At 39.5% G+C, this 21,206-nt stretch overlaps 1 protein-coding gene across 2 annotated transcripts in view; it reads right to left on the reverse strand.

Moving 5' to 3' along the window:
• Positions 1 to 222: 222 nt before the first annotated feature.
• Positions 223 to 21,206, reverse strand: part of sema3bl (sema domain, immunoglobulin domain (Ig), short basic domain, secreted, (semaphorin) 3bl) — a 67,894-nt gene continuing 46,910 nt past the window's right edge. Inside the window, exons 5-16 of one of the 2 annotated variants that reach the window (XM_041048676.1) lie at positions 19,904 to 19,994; positions 17,866 to 17,982; positions 17,498 to 17,640; positions 15,231 to 15,345; positions 15,076 to 15,145; positions 14,261 to 14,405; positions 9,471 to 9,702; positions 9,151 to 9,242; positions 8,746 to 8,787; positions 8,404 to 8,629; positions 6,068 to 6,195; positions 223 to 4,768 (exon numbers count right to left, since the gene is read on the reverse strand). In XM_041048676.1, the coding sequence (XP_040904610.1) occupies positions 4,256 to 4,768; positions 6,068 to 6,195; positions 8,404 to 8,629; positions 8,746 to 8,787; positions 9,151 to 9,242; positions 9,471 to 9,702; positions 14,261 to 14,405; positions 15,076 to 15,145; positions 15,231 to 15,345; positions 17,498 to 17,640; positions 17,866 to 17,982; positions 19,904 to 19,994 (1,914 nt within the window). In that variant the 3' untranslated portion in view covers positions 223 to 4,255. Of the gene's footprint in view, positions 4,769 to 6,067; positions 6,199 to 8,403; positions 8,630 to 8,745; positions 8,788 to 9,150; positions 9,243 to 9,470; positions 9,703 to 14,260; positions 14,406 to 15,075; positions 15,146 to 15,230; positions 15,346 to 17,497; positions 17,641 to 17,865; positions 17,983 to 19,903; positions 19,995 to 21,206 lie in introns of both variants that reach the window. The other variant, XM_041048668.1, reaches the window with a different exon arrangement.

Raw genomic sequence — 21,206 nt, forward strand, 5'->3', positions numbered from 1 at the left:
TCTGCATGTTGTTGATTCAGTATTAAATAGAGCATGTCTTGGTTTCAGTGAAGTAAAAGCCATGGTTTATCAAAGTGGCTCATTTCAGGGCACTGCTGTTTGGGCTCTGCTTATGTCACTGGCGCCATAAGTCTTATCTAGCCAAAACACAAAGAGAATTCTCTTTCATCCCCCAAACTTTCTGTAGAAATCTGTAAAATATTCAGTCAGGGATAACCTTCGTGTTAGAAAATCAACTTTTAATGTTGTTAAATAGCATACAACTACACAGCATGCATGGTAGAAAGACACTTAAATAAAACATAAATACACATTTAAATTAGGCTCTTTCTGTCAAAGACCCCACAGCCAGCACACGTCTTTACAGTGCAATGAAGGGAAGTTTCACAGAGTTAGTGAGCATTTTAAACCCAAGGGTCCTTATACTTTTTATCCTAGATTTTAATAAGAGTTGGTTTTGGTTTGGTGTTCAGTGAAAACTCAGTGGGGAAACCATGCTTATTGAACTCTTCAATTTCAAAAGGGTTACAAAAGCGTGCTTGTTTGACTTCTGACAAGTTCGTGGATAAATAATTTAAATGTGTTAACTACATTTTCTTCTCAAACATTTTACCCCAGACACAACCTCCTGACTGCTTCCTGCAGAGTAGCTGGGGAGAGCAAAGCAGGTGCAGGTATTTATAGAGTAGCAAGAACCACCAATCAGGAGGAGCAGCTAATCATTGGAATCACCTGCTGTAGTTTAGCAGGTGTGAAACTCTACCCCAGTTTCAGAAAATGTTTTACAATATTTATGAATGTTTAAATCCTCGCCACATAATAGATCTATCAGGTGTTTTCATAAATACACTGCAAAATACCACAGCTGAATTAAGGCCAAAAGGACAAAAGCTGTGCATTCAAACTGTGTTAATAGATACAAGTTAAAAAGAAACTGCACTGAAAACAACAAACTACAGAGAGTGGACATCAAAATAGTAAGTTAAATTTATATAAAATGTCAGATGCAATACCACAACACTTTTTGTACAGCTGTACAACAACTGAAATGCATTTGAAGACTTTGAAATGCCTGTTTTAAATGTGCACAAATGTTTGTGATATATAGTTAGTAATGGCACATTTTTGTCTGTTTCTACTACTACTTTGTCTGTTACTAATTCCTTATTTGCAAAAAGGAGAGGGCTGCTGATGAAATTCTGAAGCATTTTAAGCCTCAGAAACCCTCCAGCAAAAACAGTGTCTGCATTTATTTTGGCAGTTCCATCTTATGACAGTTGCCGTCAAATAGAAACTTGCATCTTTAGACAAGTTTACACACTAAATTCACAATCATAGTTGCAAAAATTGCAGGAGTTGTTGAAGAGCTTAAATTTTTCTGATGGCAGAAATTCAGGACTTAAAGAGGTGGAAACCTCAGCACCACCACAACAGACAAACAAAATAGGTTTCGTCGTCTTCATAGCGCAGATCAGACCAAGTATTTGTGTATCTGTTTCCAGAGAATTATGATAACATTAAAATCTAAAATTTTTACAGAGAAAAGTAACTTTTGTTGAGGGTTATTTTAGAGATCAATCAAGTTTGAACTCTATTTTACCCTGCAAGCAGTCTCTTTGTTTCATGCACACTACCTTCCTGTCATTCTATCATTTTTTATCAGTTTAGATATACATCAGAAGCAATATTTTCAGAGAAAACACTAAAATTGGAGTCTAGCGACCAGTCTCACAATCCTCAAACTAAGAAAATAAACTTTGCTAGAGTAAAATGTGCTTAAGTGTATTGTACAAAACAGTAAAATACTCACTTCATTCTAATGAATTGTGGGAAGAAGTGTTTTTAATAAGGATTAGGATTTTTATAAATTGCAAATACAGCCTTCACAAGATGCTTTTAGTACCTTATTATTTAATCTTGCTCTATCATTTCTTCTCACCTGAGCCACTTCTTCCCTCTTTTTGTTTCAAGTTCATTGGTGCTAATGTTGCAATTAGAGGGGCTCCCAGAATAGATATACCATCCTCAATATGTATACATATTATAGGGGTTTCATGTGAGGCAGCCATGTTGGATGTCCTCAGTTCTTTGGCTTCTATTGTACTTGACTTCTTGCTGATTGTGTTTCTGAAAGTAGGTAACTGTTGTAATGAATTTAATAGGTATAGATAACTTTTTTTTACAGTTTATAATTGGAAACCAATGGAAACCAACACTCATATTTGCACTGTTCAAATCCATTTTTTCTTTATCTGCCTGGCTTCTTTATCTTTCTTGTTCAGTCTTATTAATAAATTGAACCCTCTGTTCTCTTCAAAACATGGAAGGAAAACCATTTGGATTGAGTAACCATAAAAAAAAGTTATATTTTAAAAACAAAAGTGACATTGATAACAATGTGGATTATCATGTGTTCAAATCATGAACCGTCTTAAAACCAGTGTTTCCAAAGCAGAAAGACAAAAGGAGTCAGTCATTATGGATGACCCTTCTATTGTTCCCTCTATTGTCATTGGAAAGCTACAGCACACAGAGGAACTGTGGGAAAACAAGTTTAGTGGCTGATTAACATGTGAGGTTACCACAGAGTGGTCAGGTTATGTAATTTCTCCTTTAATGGCAAACGAGCTGAACTTTTTTCACCAGAATTCAATCTTATAGTCCAGATTGTCAGCGAAGGTAAACATAATGTAACTGAAATGAAAATTGGGTGCTTGATATACATTTTCTTTTGTTTTGAACACTTAAATAAAATGGCAGATCTTGGGCAGATCTATTGGAGTTTGCGTTAAGTGAAGTTGAGTTGCCTGAAAATTCCCAACAAAGCCAATACTGAGGATTGGACCGTGACTATTAGGTACATTCCAAGAGGTGGTACGGCACATAACCCAAAAGCATGAAATTAAGCCTCTGTGAAATATCCCTTAAAGGGTCAATGAGGGGGAATTTTGATCTCGAGCTGGTGTTTAATGGAAAGTTCAACCCATAGCAGTAAAAATAAAGCAATTTGCCTTTAATCTGTTGAACCATCAACAGTCGTCTCATGGTGGCTTCCAGTTTGAGTTAGCTGAGCTTATGCATTCAGTGTGATGGGTTAGTGGGATTTCAGTTTATAGAGAGTGTGTGTGTGTGTGTGTGTGTGTGTGTGTGTGTGTGTGTGTGATAGAGAGTTTAAGCCTGTATGCTTCATTAGCTTCATATGCTTCTAACAAATATACAGCAAAAAGTGTTGTGTCTTGAGCTGAAGTCACACATGAACAAAGTCAAGTGCAGAACATGGCAAGAGACATGGGCTGTTAAATACATAGTGAGGAGGAGATGAATCCAGTGATTGCACTGTGAAATGTAACCAACTCGGTAGTGAGGAAGAAAGAAATTGAAAGTAATCGTGTCAAAGCTGCACACGGCAAATTTGCTGTTTTGTAGTCTCCAAAGGTGCAAAGCCTACAAATGTGATGCTCCTCTCTGTTGAAGCCCCAGTTTGCAATTAGCATTGATATTTACATGAAAAACCTGCCCAGCCCCGCTTGGTAGTCGGATGAAACAATTAACACAATGATATGAGCCAACACAATGTTCATCAAAGAGTCAATGAGGCTGCAAAAGCAGACATAAAACAGGGTCTGCTGTTGGTTGAGTTAATGCACAGGCATGCATACATTTTTAAATCTGAGGTTTGTGATGTTTTGAAGGTTTTCTCAGTGAAGAATGACTTTCATGATGTAACGCAATGAAAGCAGTGTTCCTCATTTCAATAACAGTAGGAGTATACAAGGGCAAAGTGGTGAGAGGGGGACGAGTCCTAGGTAATCAAGATTTTTTAAAAAGCATCCTCAGAGTGTACTTGAAAGATTGTCTCTTATGTTCTCTTTAACAGTGTCAACAGCATTTCATCAACAACAACCTGTCTTGTTCAATAGCAGTCTCTACTTGTGTGTTGTCTTTCCAGACAACCAAACACCTCTGTCTCTTTTATTTTTTATTTTTTTTGGGGGGCCACAGTCAGAACCAACCTCTAGCACCTGACATACACATACACTGAGTTTCTACACTGATTTCATTAAATCTATTTTGTTAGGTTTGACAAAGCAGACGTGATGTTCTGATCTACCTTATTCTTACAGTGTGCCAGAGTTTAAACTATAAGGTTGATCTTGATCCTCTTGTTGCCCCTTTCATCTTGTCCTGTACTATTATTGTTCTCTCTTTTTCCTCTTTCGTTTTGTCCTTCTTTTCCCCTCTCACATTGTCTCCATTACTCCTCCCATGCGCTCAGATCCCGCGGCGTGCGGTTACGTTCGCTGGAGCTCTTGCTACGAGCCTTCCTGGCGCTCTCCTGTGCCTGGCGGTATTTCTCCAGCATGCCCTTGTGTTTCCTCCTCAGCTTGTCATTGCACCACATTCTCTCGCAGTACTCCTCCACGTGTGGCAGGTTTGATGGCCCAATCAGCTGCATGATATCTTTGAACCACGTACGTGATTGGCCGATTTGGCTTGATGAGCCACCCCTGCTGTATGCACTGCAAGGCATCCAGGCCCTGTAGCTTCCTGTAGACCGGTCTTTGAATGAGTCAGGGAGGCCGGCGTTGTCGCGTGCCATGAGCTCATCCACTGTCTCCCCCTGGAGGACTTCAAGGGTGAGGCGGGCCAGGGTTTGCGTGAAGCCATGCTCTCGGGAACGGCAGATGTACACACCTTCATCTTGACGGAAGAGACGACGAAACAGGAGACCCTGCTCCGTTGACATCACTCGATCATCTAGCTTCACCTAAGGAAGACAGGGAGAGAACATGTGTCTATAATTTTTATTTTTTGTACCTAAAAGTAGCAACACATTTTAAAATTTACCAAGTGACTTTGCAAGTGTGGTATTTTTAAAGTTCAAACTAAATTATTTTAAATTTGATGCTTTAGCTTACACACTGTGAAAATCACAAACAGCTCCATGTGCACCTAATGACTTTGCTTCTGTAGTGTATATACAGTAGATGTATGTAGATGTTCCAAAGCCTTTTGATTATAAATGCAAAGATTTTAAGTGGATTAACAAGAAAGAAAGCACGAAATATAAAACATTAATGAGATTATATAGTAGTATCTTTATCTTTCCAGTTATTCTGATGGCAGAAGCCTTTGTGGAAAAATCCCCAATGCAGTCAGTGTGTTCCCTTCAGCCCATTCATATGGCTGATGCAAACAAACTAAGAATCACCAAAATTTAGGCAAAGAGCTTGTATTTCACTTCATTGCATGTGAAAAGAAAGAGGCAAAACAGGGACTGTTTTCTCTGCTTGAATTGCAACAGCAAGAATGCCCCATGAAATCTAGCCACAGTAAGTTTTTACTTTCTTTACTATCTATTTCCTCTCGTTCTTTGTCTTTTCTTGCCTTTTTCCACCGAAACTCTCTCCCCTTCTTCTTTTTTTCTATCAACCTCCTACCTCTCCATCACACTTATTCCATCCCTCAGCTTGTCAAACTATCCTTTGGTGCCAACACAAACATGGCAGCCTTGTCAGTTAGAATGGCAGCCAAATGTTTATTTGCAGGGAAACGGAGAGGGGTGGTAATGCCTTAATACTTGCATGGCTGACCGAGGTACTCAGTTAAGCTGAGAGAAACATAACCTCAAACAGATGAAAAATTACTGTGGGTGTAGGCGCACAAGGCAACGTAATTTTCAAAGCAGCACTTTGAAAGGACTGTGTTTAAGTCACAGAAGCCTGTTAACCCTGAGTGACACTTCAGCTTTCAATGGCATGTGCTCAAAGTGTGCAAAGAATTCACTGTTTATCCAAGAGTAAAAGAGCAGTTGTACATTTTCCTTTGAAATGTAACTGTTTAATTTCAACCATATGTCAAATAGCTGTCAAATGTGTCAACCATGCGCCAAATTCACATCCAAATCTCACTTTCAGAGGCAGTTACTCAGGCCACTGTTTGTCAGAAGTTTCATTCCACCTTTTGTCTGCCTACCTTCCAACCATCATAGATATAGTGAGACAGGGAGGTATTTCACCATCTTGATCTTGATTTTGATGTGCTGGCTATTTACTGATTGTCTCACCTCTTCCTTGTGGTCATTGTGTTGGACGAGCCAGGTTACAGTAGCTTGTGGAGACCGAGGAACACACTCCAGGAATGTGCTGTTGTTCTCTGTCCCATACACAACCTTGTCCTCCGTCACATCAAGGTCTTCTGGTTGAAAGAGAGAAAGAGGTTGTGAAAGACTGAAACTGAAGACTGTAAAGCTGTACCATTTTAAAGAACTGAACTATCTGGGATTTTCCATACATACACCTTCTGTATTCTTAAAATATACCTTCTTCAGCCAGTAGCCTATCTTGTCAAATTTACCACACTGAGCCACGTGCATATGAACCTTTATGTATGCCAATCTCTAAATGAATTCTATAAAATACAGTTATTGTTACTACTTTGAATAAAACACAGACTGAGTGTGACATTTTGCATTTTAATCTCTTCATCTATTATTACGCCTGCTTTGGAGAATGCCTTAATGAGGCCCCTAGAGGGTATTTTGCTTTCATGTGTTTTGTCATGTGGTATTTTATCTTGTCTTCTTATCTTGCATATAAATATACTTTATGAACTAAATAAGTCATTAAACATTAGACATACAATCTTTCAACACGGGCACACAGCAGAGACTCGGGCTCCACAAACACATTCTATTCAAAATAGTTTAGACAGAATCTGTCTGGATCTAAAATTGTTCTAATCAACACCGGTGTTGGGAAGAAATAAATACAGAAGTTACATGTAAGTTATGGTCTACATATACTTTTCCTCATATTCTCTATCTTTTCCAAGCATCCCTAACTTATTCAGGGAGTGAATGTGTGTAGGATAAAAAAAAAAACACCAACAACAACCAAAAAATAAGCAGAGAGAATACCCAAATATCTGAAATAAGATGAGAAGATTGATACCACTATATCTATCTGTTTAATTTGAAGCTGGAGACAGTAGTTGTCAGCTTAGTTTATCAGAAAGGCTGAAGGTAGGGTGAAACAGCTAAACTTCAGTCTTAGCAAAGAAAACATATGGAAATCTTACTTTAACAACAACCTGACACCTTGGCACAAAGGAATCTTTTAAAACCAGGGTTCATCCAGAGGTTTCGAGGGAGGCATCTTTCATCACCTCATCTCCATACCTACACTCAGGTGAGCAAACACACATTCACAGCCTTTCTTACCTGCCTCTCAACAGCATTGTTTCTCTCCTTTTTGCCTGTCTTTACACTTTTTTCTTTTCCTCACATCTACATCACCTTTATCTATTTTCTCCCCCTTATTCATTTTTCTCAGAATGATAACTGATATTTATGGAAGTTTGAGCTCATGTGTCAGTCTCTCAGCTCTTCCTTCTCTCTCTCTCTCTCTCTCTCTCTCTCTCTCTCACATACAAACTAGCACCATCATTCCTTCCTTTAACACAAATGTCTCACAAAAAAAAATGTGGGATCTGGTGTGAAATAAGTTGTATTGCACTGCATGTGCTGTGTGTAAACAGACATGTGTTTTTGAAAAGTTAACATGTACTTTCTGTCGACGTTTGTCTCAAACAGCTTGGGATGAACTGACAGACCTCTCACATAAACACTCTTTGGCTCTCATCCTGTGAAAGAGGCTCACAGATAGGCTCTGATCCTTACAGACACAAACACATACATACAAACTTCATTCAAACACAGGTTGGCACATGTCCAACAACATCTTCCCCTGGACCTCAGGTGTATACAGAGACATGTACTGTATACAGAAGAGTGGAGCCTCACTGGTCTTCTTCCTATCTACAGCTAAATAGTTTAGAGTGTGTAAGGACAGTAATGCTGTTGTAGAGACAATACAAGAAGTAAAGCTGACCTACAGTGTCCTTGAAAGAATGTGGAAATCTGTTCTAGCAAATACTAGAAACATGACCTTAAAACCAGGACAACTCATTCAGCAGTAAAAAATGTGAATTGCCAGTGATATTGATCATTCTATATGAGAAAAGTCTGCTAAGTCAAATGCACTTGTTTGTACTTTAAATGTGAAGCTAAAGCCAGAAGCTGGTTTGCTTAACACAAAGACTGGAAACAGGGGGAAACAGCTACCATGGCTCTGTCCAAAGGAAACTAAATCCACACATCAGCTCCTCTAAAGCTCATTGACTAATATGTTAAATCTTGTTTGTTTAATCGATTCAAAAACCAAATTGTAGAAATGAAAATTTGTGGTTTGACACAGAGGTTACATGCAAGACTATTATCTGGCTGGGTGCCATCACCAGAAGGTTGCCAGGAAACCATCTGAGACTTCAGGAAGAAATAGTCCTGCATAATAAACAAAGATGGCACAAAAGAAAAGATGCAAAGGAGGTATTCTCACTCACCACTGAGATTCTGATCCATACACTGCAGCACAGGGTTTCCATGCCTGATGTCCTGCCTACGGTAGCGGCGTTTGCTGTTGGGTACATATCGTGCGCATGATGATCCATCCCAGGCGCAGTAAGGGTCTCTGGCCAGGCAGCACTCAGCACAGGCTTTCCCATAAGTCTCACAGCGGTGCAGCTTCACCTGGGCCACACCTATTGGAGAGCCCACATACAGGGCTTGCTGTTTGAAGTGATGAGAGGAGAAAAAGGCAAATTTAAAAAAAGATGAAGATAATGGTTGGTTTAACTTAATAGAAGTGAGTATTAAAGTTAGTAATTACAGTCATATCAACTTACCCTTTTCACAGATATGTCCATTGATGTGATTGGAGTTGGCACCTGCAATAATGAAAATAATTGACCTCAGGTATTTCACAGTGTGTGAAAAGGTTTACAATCTGAAAAGTCCAAGCAGATGTAAGAAAGAGCAAATTCAAGAAGAGAATTATCCTTTGAAAATGAGGAGAAAAAAATCAATTAGGTTTTGAAACAAGTTTTCTTTTTCAGACAAGTGTTTGTTGGTTCTTATCTGTAGGGTACAAAGAAGGTTTAAGAGACACACTGACAGAAATGTTATCTATGATGATGAATGGCAGATTCTTCGATGTGGCCTGCTGTGTAAAAATAACACAAGGACCGAGGAGGAAGCAAAGATAGACAGAGAGATTTACACTTTAAGATACTTGATGGAGTAAAACTTACTTTAAAGACTTGTAGCTCCTCCAGTGTGATCTCCTCTGTCTCTAGACTGTTTCCACTGTGCAGGGCAATGACCTTCAATACTGTGCCAGTGTCTGAAAGACAAGCAAACACACACTGTAAGCCACAGATACAGAACAGAATCAAAACTACTGCATTTTACGCCATGTTCCTCTCTGCCCCATTAATCCAGCTTCTCAACAGGGCGGCATAAAATTTAATCGACAAAAACAATTTACCCTTTGACTTCTGAACTGATCATATAATTTGAAAAGTTAGACAGTACAAATTTCTTAATCTGGATAGGAATGAAATGCACTTACCTGTGCCAATAAACATTACGTCATACTGCCCGTCCTCTGCCTCAACCCGGTCTACCACGATTTGTTTCAGCCTGTAGGGAATGTTGGCCTTTACAAGCACAGGCTGGCGCAGAGCGGGATACACCGGCCGCCACATCAGCGGGTGGCTACGGGCAAAATGCAGCACTGAATCAGGGAAATCCTTTGTGCTGCCAAACTCTCTGCCAGGCTGGTTGGTGATTTTACTGGGGCACTGGAGATTTGCAGGGATTGATGACAAAGATGTGGAGGAACAAAGGAAAAGGGAGAAGGGTGGAAAAGACAACCATTAAAAGATCCACTTGGGCAAAATCCTTGGCTGAAGACAGAAGGTACGCTGGAAAAGGGAAAAATGAAAGGAGGCAGGGATAGATAAATGGGCACAAGAAGAGTTTAAAGCAACGTTCTGGACATTTTCCACTTTCACACTACATTCCCTCCATTTTCCACCACTGGAAGCATTGCTTACCAAAAGAACTATGGCCTAATTATGGTCTTAAAGTCTTCTCAAAGAACCCTCATTAGCAGTTTTACTGTGCCTGAAAACTTTGGATGAAAATTCACAACCACTGTTGTAAAGTTATGTGTTTGAAAGCTGCTCTATAGAAGCACAGTTTGTTGTTAAAAAAAATAAAATAAAAACTCCCATTTGTGTCAATGGAGCCATGAAAAATGTGCTAATACTTTGCTGAGATATTGTATCATTCAAATAATTATGAAGGTTGAACAGTGTCCAAATGAAGGCATTTACACAAACCACATGACCTTTGAGATTGCTCGTGATTCAGATCAGCGATTCTTTGTGAAGCAGCCAAAGTCTTTGTCACGCACAGTTACTTTTTTTTTTATAAGTCTGCACTACAACTGTTTTACACATTTAACTGAACTCTGAGCAGGAAAATGTCAACTGTTCCATTCAGAGGTGATGGGCTCCATTGTCTCTGCTGGTGGCCAAAACCATCATGAGTGTCTCGTAGCTTGTTTGTCTGGTCCACCCCTGGAAGCAGATTTCCTCTCTTCAGAAGACTGCTTCTTCATATATGATTCTCTTGAACTGGGCTCACCTGCACTTTTATCTTATCAAGATCAATAACTGAAAAGGTACTTTTGTTTTTGAAAATAAACAGGAGAGCTGCAGCTGGGCAAGATCAGATTAGATTCATCCAGATTCTGTAAGACTCATCATCAGTTATTGTTTGTTTGAAGTTTAACTACTCTGTGATAATTTCTCTCAAGCATAAAAAGACAAATGTGGAGAGGACAGAGAAAAGATATTACTCTGAAAGACCTTGGAAGCCTAAAGAGGACAGAAAGCTGACAAACTGATAATGACATGAAGGTGGAGGTTGGTGTTACAGAGGGATTAGGACAAGAGAAGCTCCATCAGAAAAGAAAAGTAACACAGATACTGACTAAGATAAAAACACGTCAAAGTCATGAAGCTGGCAACTTTGCCAGATATCATAAGTTAAGGCTAAGGAAGAGGAAGAAACTTAATTGAGATTGATTCTCTTATACAGAAAAGAGAGAAGTTGGTCATTTGATCACCTTATTGTCGAAGGTAAGGTATTTATATAAATCTCATTGCTTGATATTGCTATTCCAGACTGTATTTCCATATGGTAGAAATATTATTACTCCTGCTTATCACAACAGTAACTAATTCACACAATAGCCCCATAATGGTCTGGATTCAGTTTCAGAGAGAGAGGACCTGAACTGTGCAGGGAGGTTAGATTCAAATATACACATGTATTGTACGTTCCTCTGAGTATACTTTACTAAATAGCATCAATTATAATTTATTGCAGAGGCTGTAGAATGTGTAAGCGAATCCAAGCTCGCCTCTCCCACTCACTAACTTCAAACGCCTCCCAAAAAATATTAATGTGTTTATAGTATGGCTTTTGCAACAATAAGCAGGGCATGAATTGTGATGTGTACAATTCAGAATGGGGTTCAAGCACACACTTTCCACTATCGCTTCCTAATCTGTGGGTAAACTGTGCAGCAAAATCAACCTAATTGTTATTTGTACATACTGAAACAAAAATCCAGGTCTTTTGCACTCATCCTTTGGAACTGAAGGAACATTTTCTCAGCGTGTTTGTGTGTGTATCTTTCACATAGTTACACACGCAGCTCCCAGTGCACGTCCTTGATGTGTCAAGTCTGTTTCAAAACTTCTCACTAAACTACTCATCATCTGTTTGCACAGCACGTAAAACCTAAACTGGAAGAGTTCCCAAGTCAGTTCTCAACTCATCCAAACTTTGCTGCAGCAAATCCACTGCTTTCAATCTCCAACTGAGAGCCAAGTGAGAATTAATGAGAGGGAGAGGAGCGTGAGCATATTTGGCAGACATCTATCCATTTCCATTTTTACTGTGGATGTGGATGTGACTGTGCTTCTGTGTGTGTGTGTTAAGCACAGTATGTGTTGTGTAAGCCCTCCTCCTGCATATAAAACATTGATCCGTAACAACAAACAGACAGAACAGGAAGAAGAAGGAGATAAGCTGAAATCTTGGAAAATTGCATTCCTCATTTCAACATCAACCTCTCTGTGGTTGTGGATTCACTCTTTTGCCCTCCAAGACAAAAAAGATTCTTGAAATCACCAAATATGAGTTCTACATCAAACCCAAATGTGACAGAATGTTTTTCATGAAACCAAACAAGTTCATCCTCCTGATGCACAACATGGATATACGCCTTTGCAAGCCGCCACAAAAGAACAAGATATTTAACTTCAACAGCTAAAGCTCTGAAAGTGACAAATCCAATGTAAACCCACTGACAGTGGAGATAAAATGAGTATAATTCACTGATTGTCAAAGTGACAGAATAATATAATATGGCTCATTTATTTAAATCATCAAAAATTATTTTTGTGTTAGCAATGTGTCTCCAATCTGAGAGATTTGGATAAAAATTGTCTGATAGCAACCTAAAAGTTTGCACCAAACAAGAGTTTTTATAATGAAAGTGAGTAACACAGATAACAGAGACCAGCAGAAAAATACGAAGTACAGAGATTAATGGAATTTCATGCAAAGGTCCAGGTAGGTCTCTGGTCAGTCTGCAATAAGAGACTATCCCATCATTTTGTCTGTTACAGGAATGAGTTCTGACACAAATTCAAACAACGTACTGTAACATTTCCGTCCAAGATAAATATCTAAGGAGGATATATTCACCAAATCTGTCTCAAATGACCTCTTTCAGAAGGTGAAACTAAAATTTTACTTTCTGGGTGAGTTTTGACAGGTGACGGAGGAGACATTGTGGATATTTCATGGGATCAAGCTTTAATCTGTTACATTGAAAAATCCAGAAAAATAAAAAGGGACTTAAATGTTCTGTCAGGTGCAAGTGAGACAGAAATAACAATCAACTGACTCTCTCTATCTTCTCATTCCTCTCTCTTCTTCCCATCTGTGCCTCTTTCCATCAGCCCACCCCCAGTCATCACCTTTTTCCTCTCTTCTTCTATTTCCTCCTTCCTTCTCTCTCTCTTTCCCATTTCAAGCCAACACATTCCTGTTAATCAGGGAGTCAGCAGAGTGAAACCACAGAGGTGTCTGTTCTCCTCTCACGTTATTCATACTCCTTCTGCCTCCATGCGTTCTCCTCCTTCACTGTGCTAATGAGGGCAGCATGATGTGTGTCTATGTGCATGGCCTACATGTGTGTTTGTGTGTGTAACAAGTCTGAATTACAGAAGGAGAACATGACAGATGTCCGCTGAGAGTCCGGATGTAAACCAGGAGAAGGGTCTGTACTCTACACAGTTGCCACAGCTGCACTACCACATATAGTGGTTTACTTTACTGATATGGAAACTCTCTACGCCTCATTTTTAAAGTTTTTATACCCAGCTACCCTCCAGGCTTTTTTTTCTCTTTTGTTCCAAGGACCTGAGCAGCCGCTTCTCCTAAGAATTACATTACACACACAACTATGTTACACTAACTAAATCTGTTTTGGGGAAAATGTAATGCCACCCACACTGTGTCTGAGAGAAAAATGAATCCAAGTCATTGGACAGGAGTTCAGTTTGAGCTGTTGTGGGAAATGGTACTGGTAGCTTTCCCAGTGAGGTCACAACCAGTAATAGGCATGGTCCACTGACCATTCAATGAATAATTTTAAATTGATTCTGAAGTGATTTAAGTACCCTCATAATAATTGCTGGTTTATTAGAAAAATCTAAGTAATATGTACTCTAATAAAACAGCCCTGCAATAAATCCTACCGTCATTAATGTTGTTTTTGTTAAATTTATCATAGAGAAGTATAGTTTGTGCTGCTGCTGCTGTTTTCCAGTTAGGTGCATGACATTAATACATTAATCAGTTTCTCAGAGTCAATTAGGGATAAAAATCCTCTAATTTCAGATATGTTTTTCAAGCAATGAAAATTATTTTAGTTATGTGATTTTTAAAAAATTCAGTCACCGCTGAAACAACTCTGAGATTCGTAATCTGCTAACTGAATAATATCCATCCTATGGATATCAGTCTGGTCTTTGTTAAATTGTAAACCATTCTGGACATCCAACAATTAATATTGTTAATACAGTTTAGAAGAGAAATGTAAATGTATAACAGTGTGTCATCAACATAATAAGACTGGGATCTGTTTCCTCATAATATTACCGAGCAGAAGCATGAATTATAGGAAAAATGATAAGTGCAGTATAGTTAGTATGGTTAACGTTTGAGTTAATTCACCATTAAAGGTGAAATACTTTGTGAACAATCACTCACCACTCCTGGTCTTGGATAAGGGACCCTGCCTTCATAAGCACCCCACTGGTAATCGGGACCCTCTTTATGAGCAAAGGGTCCATTGAAGGCTTCTCTGATGTCAGCCATACGGTAAACACACACAGCAAAGCCCTGGAACACATTGCTGTGGAGGAGAAAGAAGAGATGTCCACAAATATCTTTCTTATTTTGGATTAAATATTTGACAAGAAATGTGAGCAGCTTCAGTTTCATTTGGAAGAAACAGAAACTCATAAAAATGACTGAAGGGAGAGGAACAAAATAAAATCACCAATTTATATGTTCTAAAGTTGTTGGTCCCATGATGACTTTGAAGTCTAAAAGCAATAACATTATTGTTACACTGAAGTTACTGAGTTTTTCACTGCTTTCAAATCTGCTGAACCTCTCACTATGAGATAGAGTGAACCTTTAACCACACCCAACAGGCGATGTCAGAGTGTATTGATGCACCCTGGAGTACAATTTCACATCACTGCAGCAAGGTGTGAAGTAAAACTGGCAAAATCAAGATTTTTCCATTGGCGCCAAGTTGTTCTTCAAAACTGAGTGGAGAAGCCTCCAGCATTTTTACCACAACAGGACACTAACACTTAACAGATCACTGAGACATGCATCGCATTAAATCAAGAAAAAACATGACTGAACAACTGAAGTGTATTTTTTTTTTCCTCTTAGGAATACTGTGGACCAAATAAATACTTCCAGGTGTAGAGGAGTCTAGAATAGATAATATTAAGGTAAAGTCCTGGGGATTAACATGTAAACACATATGAGACTTCATGTGGTTTTACCTGATAGTACTGAAGATTGCATAGACATCTGGGTTCCTCTCATCCTTGGTCCTCAGCAGGAAAACATCCTCTGTTTTACATAAAAAGACAATGCCATGTTAGTGTGTGTTCATGTTCAGTGCATGACTTAGTGCCAAGGTTTGTGTTTGTCTTACCAAGCTGGTTGAAGTGTGTGTCGATGCCATGAGGTCCCGGTACAGAACAAACCAGTCTGGCTTTGATGAAGGTACTCCACTTGTTCACCAACACCCTTTGGCCTCCAACATCATTCTGGCAGAAAATGCAGAAATAAAATCAATAAAACAGAACTGCATATTAATTTCCACACACACATTTTTTTAATTGTTTTGGCTCTGAACTCCTGCACACTAGATTTGGATTGAATCAGTAACTGAGACTAAATTGCTGACTCTGAGCATTAGCTGTGGTATAAGGTGTTCACATCCATATGGATCAAACACTGAAGAACCTCTTAAACTTTTTCTTTCTCTTTTTAGATCTTTCTATAAATAGTTCCCCAGTTTTAGGACAATGAAGATGGACAGTGATCCTTATCATACAGAGAAATCCTATCATTTATAGCCAAACTGTTCTTGATTGGACAAACACCTGATCAGACTCATGTTGCCTGAGTCTGATCAGGTGTTTGTCGACCAAACTGAAGGTAAAAAGCCCCCGAAACAAGCAAGAAGTGAAGATGTCTGCAGTGCCGACCTGCAAGCAAGGAAGGCATCCAGTGTACGCTGATGATGTCCTCTGTTGATTTGAACCAAATGATCAATATGATGATCTCTTTTAAAGTACTTTAGTTTTTTTACTGAACCTGCTTTTATTAGACACAACATAAAGTGTACTCACAGCCTTTGTCACAAAGGATGTAAATACAATAATATATGCAGGCACAGTCCTTTGTCCTTTGCAGAGAATAAATGTGCAAGGACTCACAATGGATACCAAGGAAATACGTGAGCACACGTGTGTCCTTCGTAGTGTTTTTTTCATCAAAATTGAAGAAATTGTTTGTGTCAGTGTGTGTGCGTGAGTGTGTGTGCATGTGTATCAGCAGTGATAATTAGCTTTTTCACAGGAGGCACCACAGGGGAAGTGATGACAATGATTCAGATTTGCCTGAGGAAGAAATAGAGGGCTGAGGAGGAAACACTCTGATTTGTGTATGTGGAGAGAGAAGGAGAGACAGATAGAGAGAAAGAAGGGGAGCAGGGATAGAGACGAGGATGATGAAGAAAGTTATCATTTGAATTTGGTTTAGGGTGGATTTTATCTTGGAAGTTTCTGCAAACTTTTCTGGCAAACAGTCAAATGGTCTCTGAGGAAATCCTGCAGCTGTGTGTGTGAATTTTCTTGTATTTTTCCACGCATACCTGCGTAGTGCACACAGCAAGCATATGGCTTTTGGACAACAAATATACGCATGAAAGATTGTGGGAGGGTGTGCACGGCAGATGTGGGTTATTGCTGGGAAAGTTGACAGCTGTGTGCCTTTTAGAAGGAGACAGGATTCATATAATTCTGAAAAGCATGTTGTCTTCACGGTCTTTTGGGGAAATGTAAATATATGATTGCCCCAAAAGACATTTGTCTTTTCCATTTGAGGTTTTGGAACTGTCACAACGGGAGCATAAACCTATAAATCCATTACGTCCTGTCCTGGGAAGTTAAGCCCACAGACATTTGTGTGTGACAATATAGAAAAAGACCCCTAAATCAAACTGCTGTTTCTTGTTAGTTCATTTTTTTTTTCTTTTTGTGTTCCTCATATAAATCCTTATTCTAGCAGACTGCGGTGGGAGTGTGAATCTATACATCTCACTGAAAGGCCAGGCATAGACTCAAATTCTGAGACCCATAATGGATCCTCCAGAAAACACCAAAGCCCAAAAGGACTCTCCAAGATTACAACTCGACATCTTCTTCAAGTGAAACACCCCTGCAGGTGTCTCAGCCCTGGGAAGTGATATTTGTATAGCCATAGGGAGATGCATTGTGTAGCTCACCTGATCATCTGGCTTCACTCATCCCTACCTGCCAACAGAGAATCTCTCAATCTGCGCAGCTGTATCTAGTAACTGAGGTCTGAGGGACAATTCTGAGTAAGTGGGACATTGTTTCTTGAAAGACATGTGAAACTTTTCAATGCTTTCAGCGCCACTAATAAAATAAATCTCCACTGGAATGTAGTGGCAGGTAGTAAGTCTCAGCGGTGCATATGTCAAAACCTCAGCATGTTTAGCGAGTATAACTGGTATCTGCTTGGCTGGATACCAGTTCCACTGGATTTATTTACTGAAATCACTGTAATACAGGATTGCCAAGCTGCCTGGTGAACCCTCAATAGAAACATCACCATGTACTCAATCACAAAGTAAATGTCTACACATAAACAGCTTATGAAGGATCTTACCGCACACACTCGTCCCACACGTGTGTGTATGGCCCCCTCCCTGTCCCCTGCATCTGTGGCTTTCTCAGTGAAGAAGAAATACACTTTATCATTGTCTCTGTCGTCATTGTCTGGGATGAGGTGGGCAGCGATGAACTCAGGATCTGCAGGGGAAGATGGAAGGGTGAAGAGAGGAGGAAGAAGGGAATCAATTCAAAGAAAGCAGTGATCAGTTTGACCAGTTCAGAAATTTCAGGGGTACAAACAAACATGGATGTAGCTTTGTTTTCCAAGGAACTTTTCTTTCTGCCTGTGATAAGACTATGATACAATAATTGTCTTATTTGTGTTTTGAATCTAACAAATGTATTGAAACAGTGACACATTACCATGAAGAAGTTTTTCATCAGTCTCCGTCCTCATAGTGGAGCGACCTCCCATGCTCCTGAGGATCACAGAGTCTCTTCCCAAGAAATCTGCCGTCAGTCCTGTGTACAACTCACCACCTGTAGAGAGTAAGGGACGGAGGGGGAGAGAGACGGGATGAGTGGTCAGAGACTTGTAAAAATAATTGTAAGAATGTGGAGGAGAAGGAGAAGAGTGAATGTAAAGCAACAGCAGCCATCAAGGAAAAGGGATTAGGTGAAATGAAAAAGTTTGGCACGGAGGAAGAATAAGGAAATCATGGGTGAAAGGGAAAATTTTGTGGTTCAGGCAAATGAGGCAGAGGAAGGAAAGGAGAGAGGAAATGGGACAAATCCAATACAGAACAAACCAGGAGGATAATCTGAAACCTTAGCTCGAACACACTCATACGCTACATCTGCCACTGAGACTGCGACCATCAACGTGCCATTAGAAAGATTTCTAATGGCACGTTTCTCACATGATGCTTCAGCTGGTGTGGAAATAGCTCAGGATAGAAATCACTACAACACCTGTCAGATAATAAAGAATCATGAGGGATAGATGTCATGAGAGGTATGTCACAATAAGCATATTTTTCTTTTTTCTTTTTTTTTTTTTAAACAACTGTTTTTAATTTTTCCCAGCATAGTTGCTATTGTAGAAACTGATCTGGGCTGAATCTGGCCACAGACTACTCCCCTGTGAGCTCATGGGTGTAAATTAATTCCTCTTATCTTACTTAGCTGCAATAACAGTATTAGAAAAACACACATCCTTGTCTACCTTACAGACACACATACAGTCAACTCAATGTGAAATAACATATTCACACAAGCAATAATTTATGACAGGGCCTGGGGAGTTGAGCTTTGTGTGTTTGGGAGAGGATCACACTGAAGACAGGTCTTAGCCAGTGACTAGAACTTTCATCAGGTTTTACTGTTTCATTCTTGACACACTTTCTTTTTGTTTTTCATTCTGTGCATGGACATGTTGATCAGTCTCTATTTGCATGCCTGTGTCTGTGAGAATGAGACCATCACATTCAAAAAAGAAAAGCCTTTAAGCTTTTTATATACTATTGATCCATCCATCAACTCAAGGACAGTCCTGTAACAAGAGTCTGGTCGTCTTACGCAACCTTGCTGACCTGAAGGTCAGCAGATCTGCTAAGTCAGGGTGCAGGTGAACAAACCTTGAACAAATAACCCTGCTCTCCCAGCATGCACAATTTATACCATTATATCTGACAATCTGTCTGGATCTGGATCTATCTCTCTACAATGCTACAGGCGCAGCAACTTTCCTCAACAGGTTTGTGTGTATTGTTCTGTGTCTATGTGACCACTGTATATCTCCATTAAGGTCCAAACTAGTGAGTATTTGGCTTTAATGTAATGCTTTCCTGCCAAATACAATGCATTGTGGGATAATTTCTGATCCTGAAATCAACCAGCTGCAGAGAGAGGAAGGTGCACACACACGAACACACATGCATACACACATGCAGGATTGTCTGTCACTGGTATAAATCAGCATTATTTCTCAAGGTAAATGCCTTATGACATTCAGAGAGAAACACGCAGGACTATTTAACCTAGTCAGCACAACTCCAGAGAGTGTGTGTGCACATGTGCATGTGTGTCAAAGCCAAAGTAGGCTTTCCCTCATTGCTTTTCTTGGGGTTGTTATCATTTCAAAACATAGGAGACTGTACAGAGCAGTGAAAGGTGTAGAAACAGACTATCATCTAAATAGTTAGATGTGGCAGATAAAGAACACAAAACTGCAAAAAGGATGGTGCTGATTTGACAGCTTTGTCAGAGCAGGTTCAACTTCGTGAATGTGATGGATTGTTTTTGTACACTTTATTACACACATGCACAGGGATGAGGATAGAACTCACATCAAGACTTCACATTAAACCAAACACTACACCCACCACCCGGTTCAATAATTTCGGGTCTTCAAGTTATTTCATTTAGATATATCATTTAGGCAAAACAACACGGGACATACCACTGAAGGTGCTAGCGAAGGGGAGGCTGGGGTCATGAGGAACTTTTCCTCGTCCACTTTCCACATTCACAGGGTCCATTGTGAACACATGCTGGGGACGAAAGAGACACAGGGTTATTAGGCGAGAGAGGACATGCATCGAATTGATGTTTGCTTCTCTTGCTTTGAAACTAGTAAATAACTGACAAGATTATGCATCAAGAGAAGGTAGGATCACTACTTTCTCTTCAGATGTTGGTGTTCGTCATTTTAGTCCCTGCTCTGGGAGTTAAAGAGTCAGTGGCCCCACATTTTGATCAAATTAAAGAGAGAATTTCAAAGGGTTTGACTACACATGTGATCCAACCCAGACCTATTAATCTCACTGACGAAAGGCCATTCTTCTGTCCCATTGTCTCCACTAATAAGGGGAGCAGGAACCGTTTTCAGTTTCAGCCTGTTTCAAATCTATTTGTCCTTTCACTGAACTCTGTGTCTGTCTGAGAACTACGATGCTGTCTGAGAAAAAAGGAAATGCAGGATCAGAGTAGTTGCCAGGGTTGAGACAAGTTTCCCACCCGGTTCTCAGTGCAGATCAACTCTGAGAGCTGTACTGAGGAGCCAGCGGGGTAATAAAGGAAAACAGAGTGCATAACACTGTTATCAAATAAAAACTAAACTTAAAAATCCAAACTTTATCAACAGAAAAATATGGCTGATCGTTCATATAAGAACAGGTTCCATGACCCTTGTGGTGGTCATGGTATTTTATTACTCAATATATACATTACAGTATCTAACCAAGTAAAGATATAAAGCCATAACACAATGAAATTTCGATGTAAAACTGCTTCCACTGCTAAAGGATATGGTTGACAGGACAAACAAACTCTTCATGAAACCGTTTTCATTAGCTGTGAGAAGTGAATGGTGTCAGTTGGTGTCAATCTTCCTGGGAAAAATATTCAATTGCACAGGAAGTGATTTATATTTTCAGCAACAGCAACAACAAACTGTTTGAGAAAACAGAAGAACTGTGTTGTAGATTTGTCTGCATGATGAATCAAAACTGAAAAATCAGGTTTCAAAAACAAAAACAAAAAGCTGTACTTTCAGCAACGGATTATGGATTTCCATTTTACATCAAACTGCAGTGAAAATCTTTTTTTTTCTGACTCCACCAGTGAGGAAAATAAGGAAGCAATTAAAAATAAGAGTGGTTCTTTCTTCGTCATTCACCACTTAGTGAAGTTCACCTGGTGAACATGGGCCACCTCCATGGATTGTGTGATTTGTCAGGTCAGAACAAGGTCACTGTGAACAA

The sequence above is a fragment of the Toxotes jaculatrix genome, chromosome 2, assembly GCF_017976425.1.
Source record: "Toxotes jaculatrix isolate fToxJac2 chromosome 2, fToxJac2.pri, whole genome shotgun sequence".
NCBI classification, from domain to species: Eukaryota; Metazoa; Chordata; class Actinopteri; family Toxotidae; genus Toxotes; species Toxotes jaculatrix.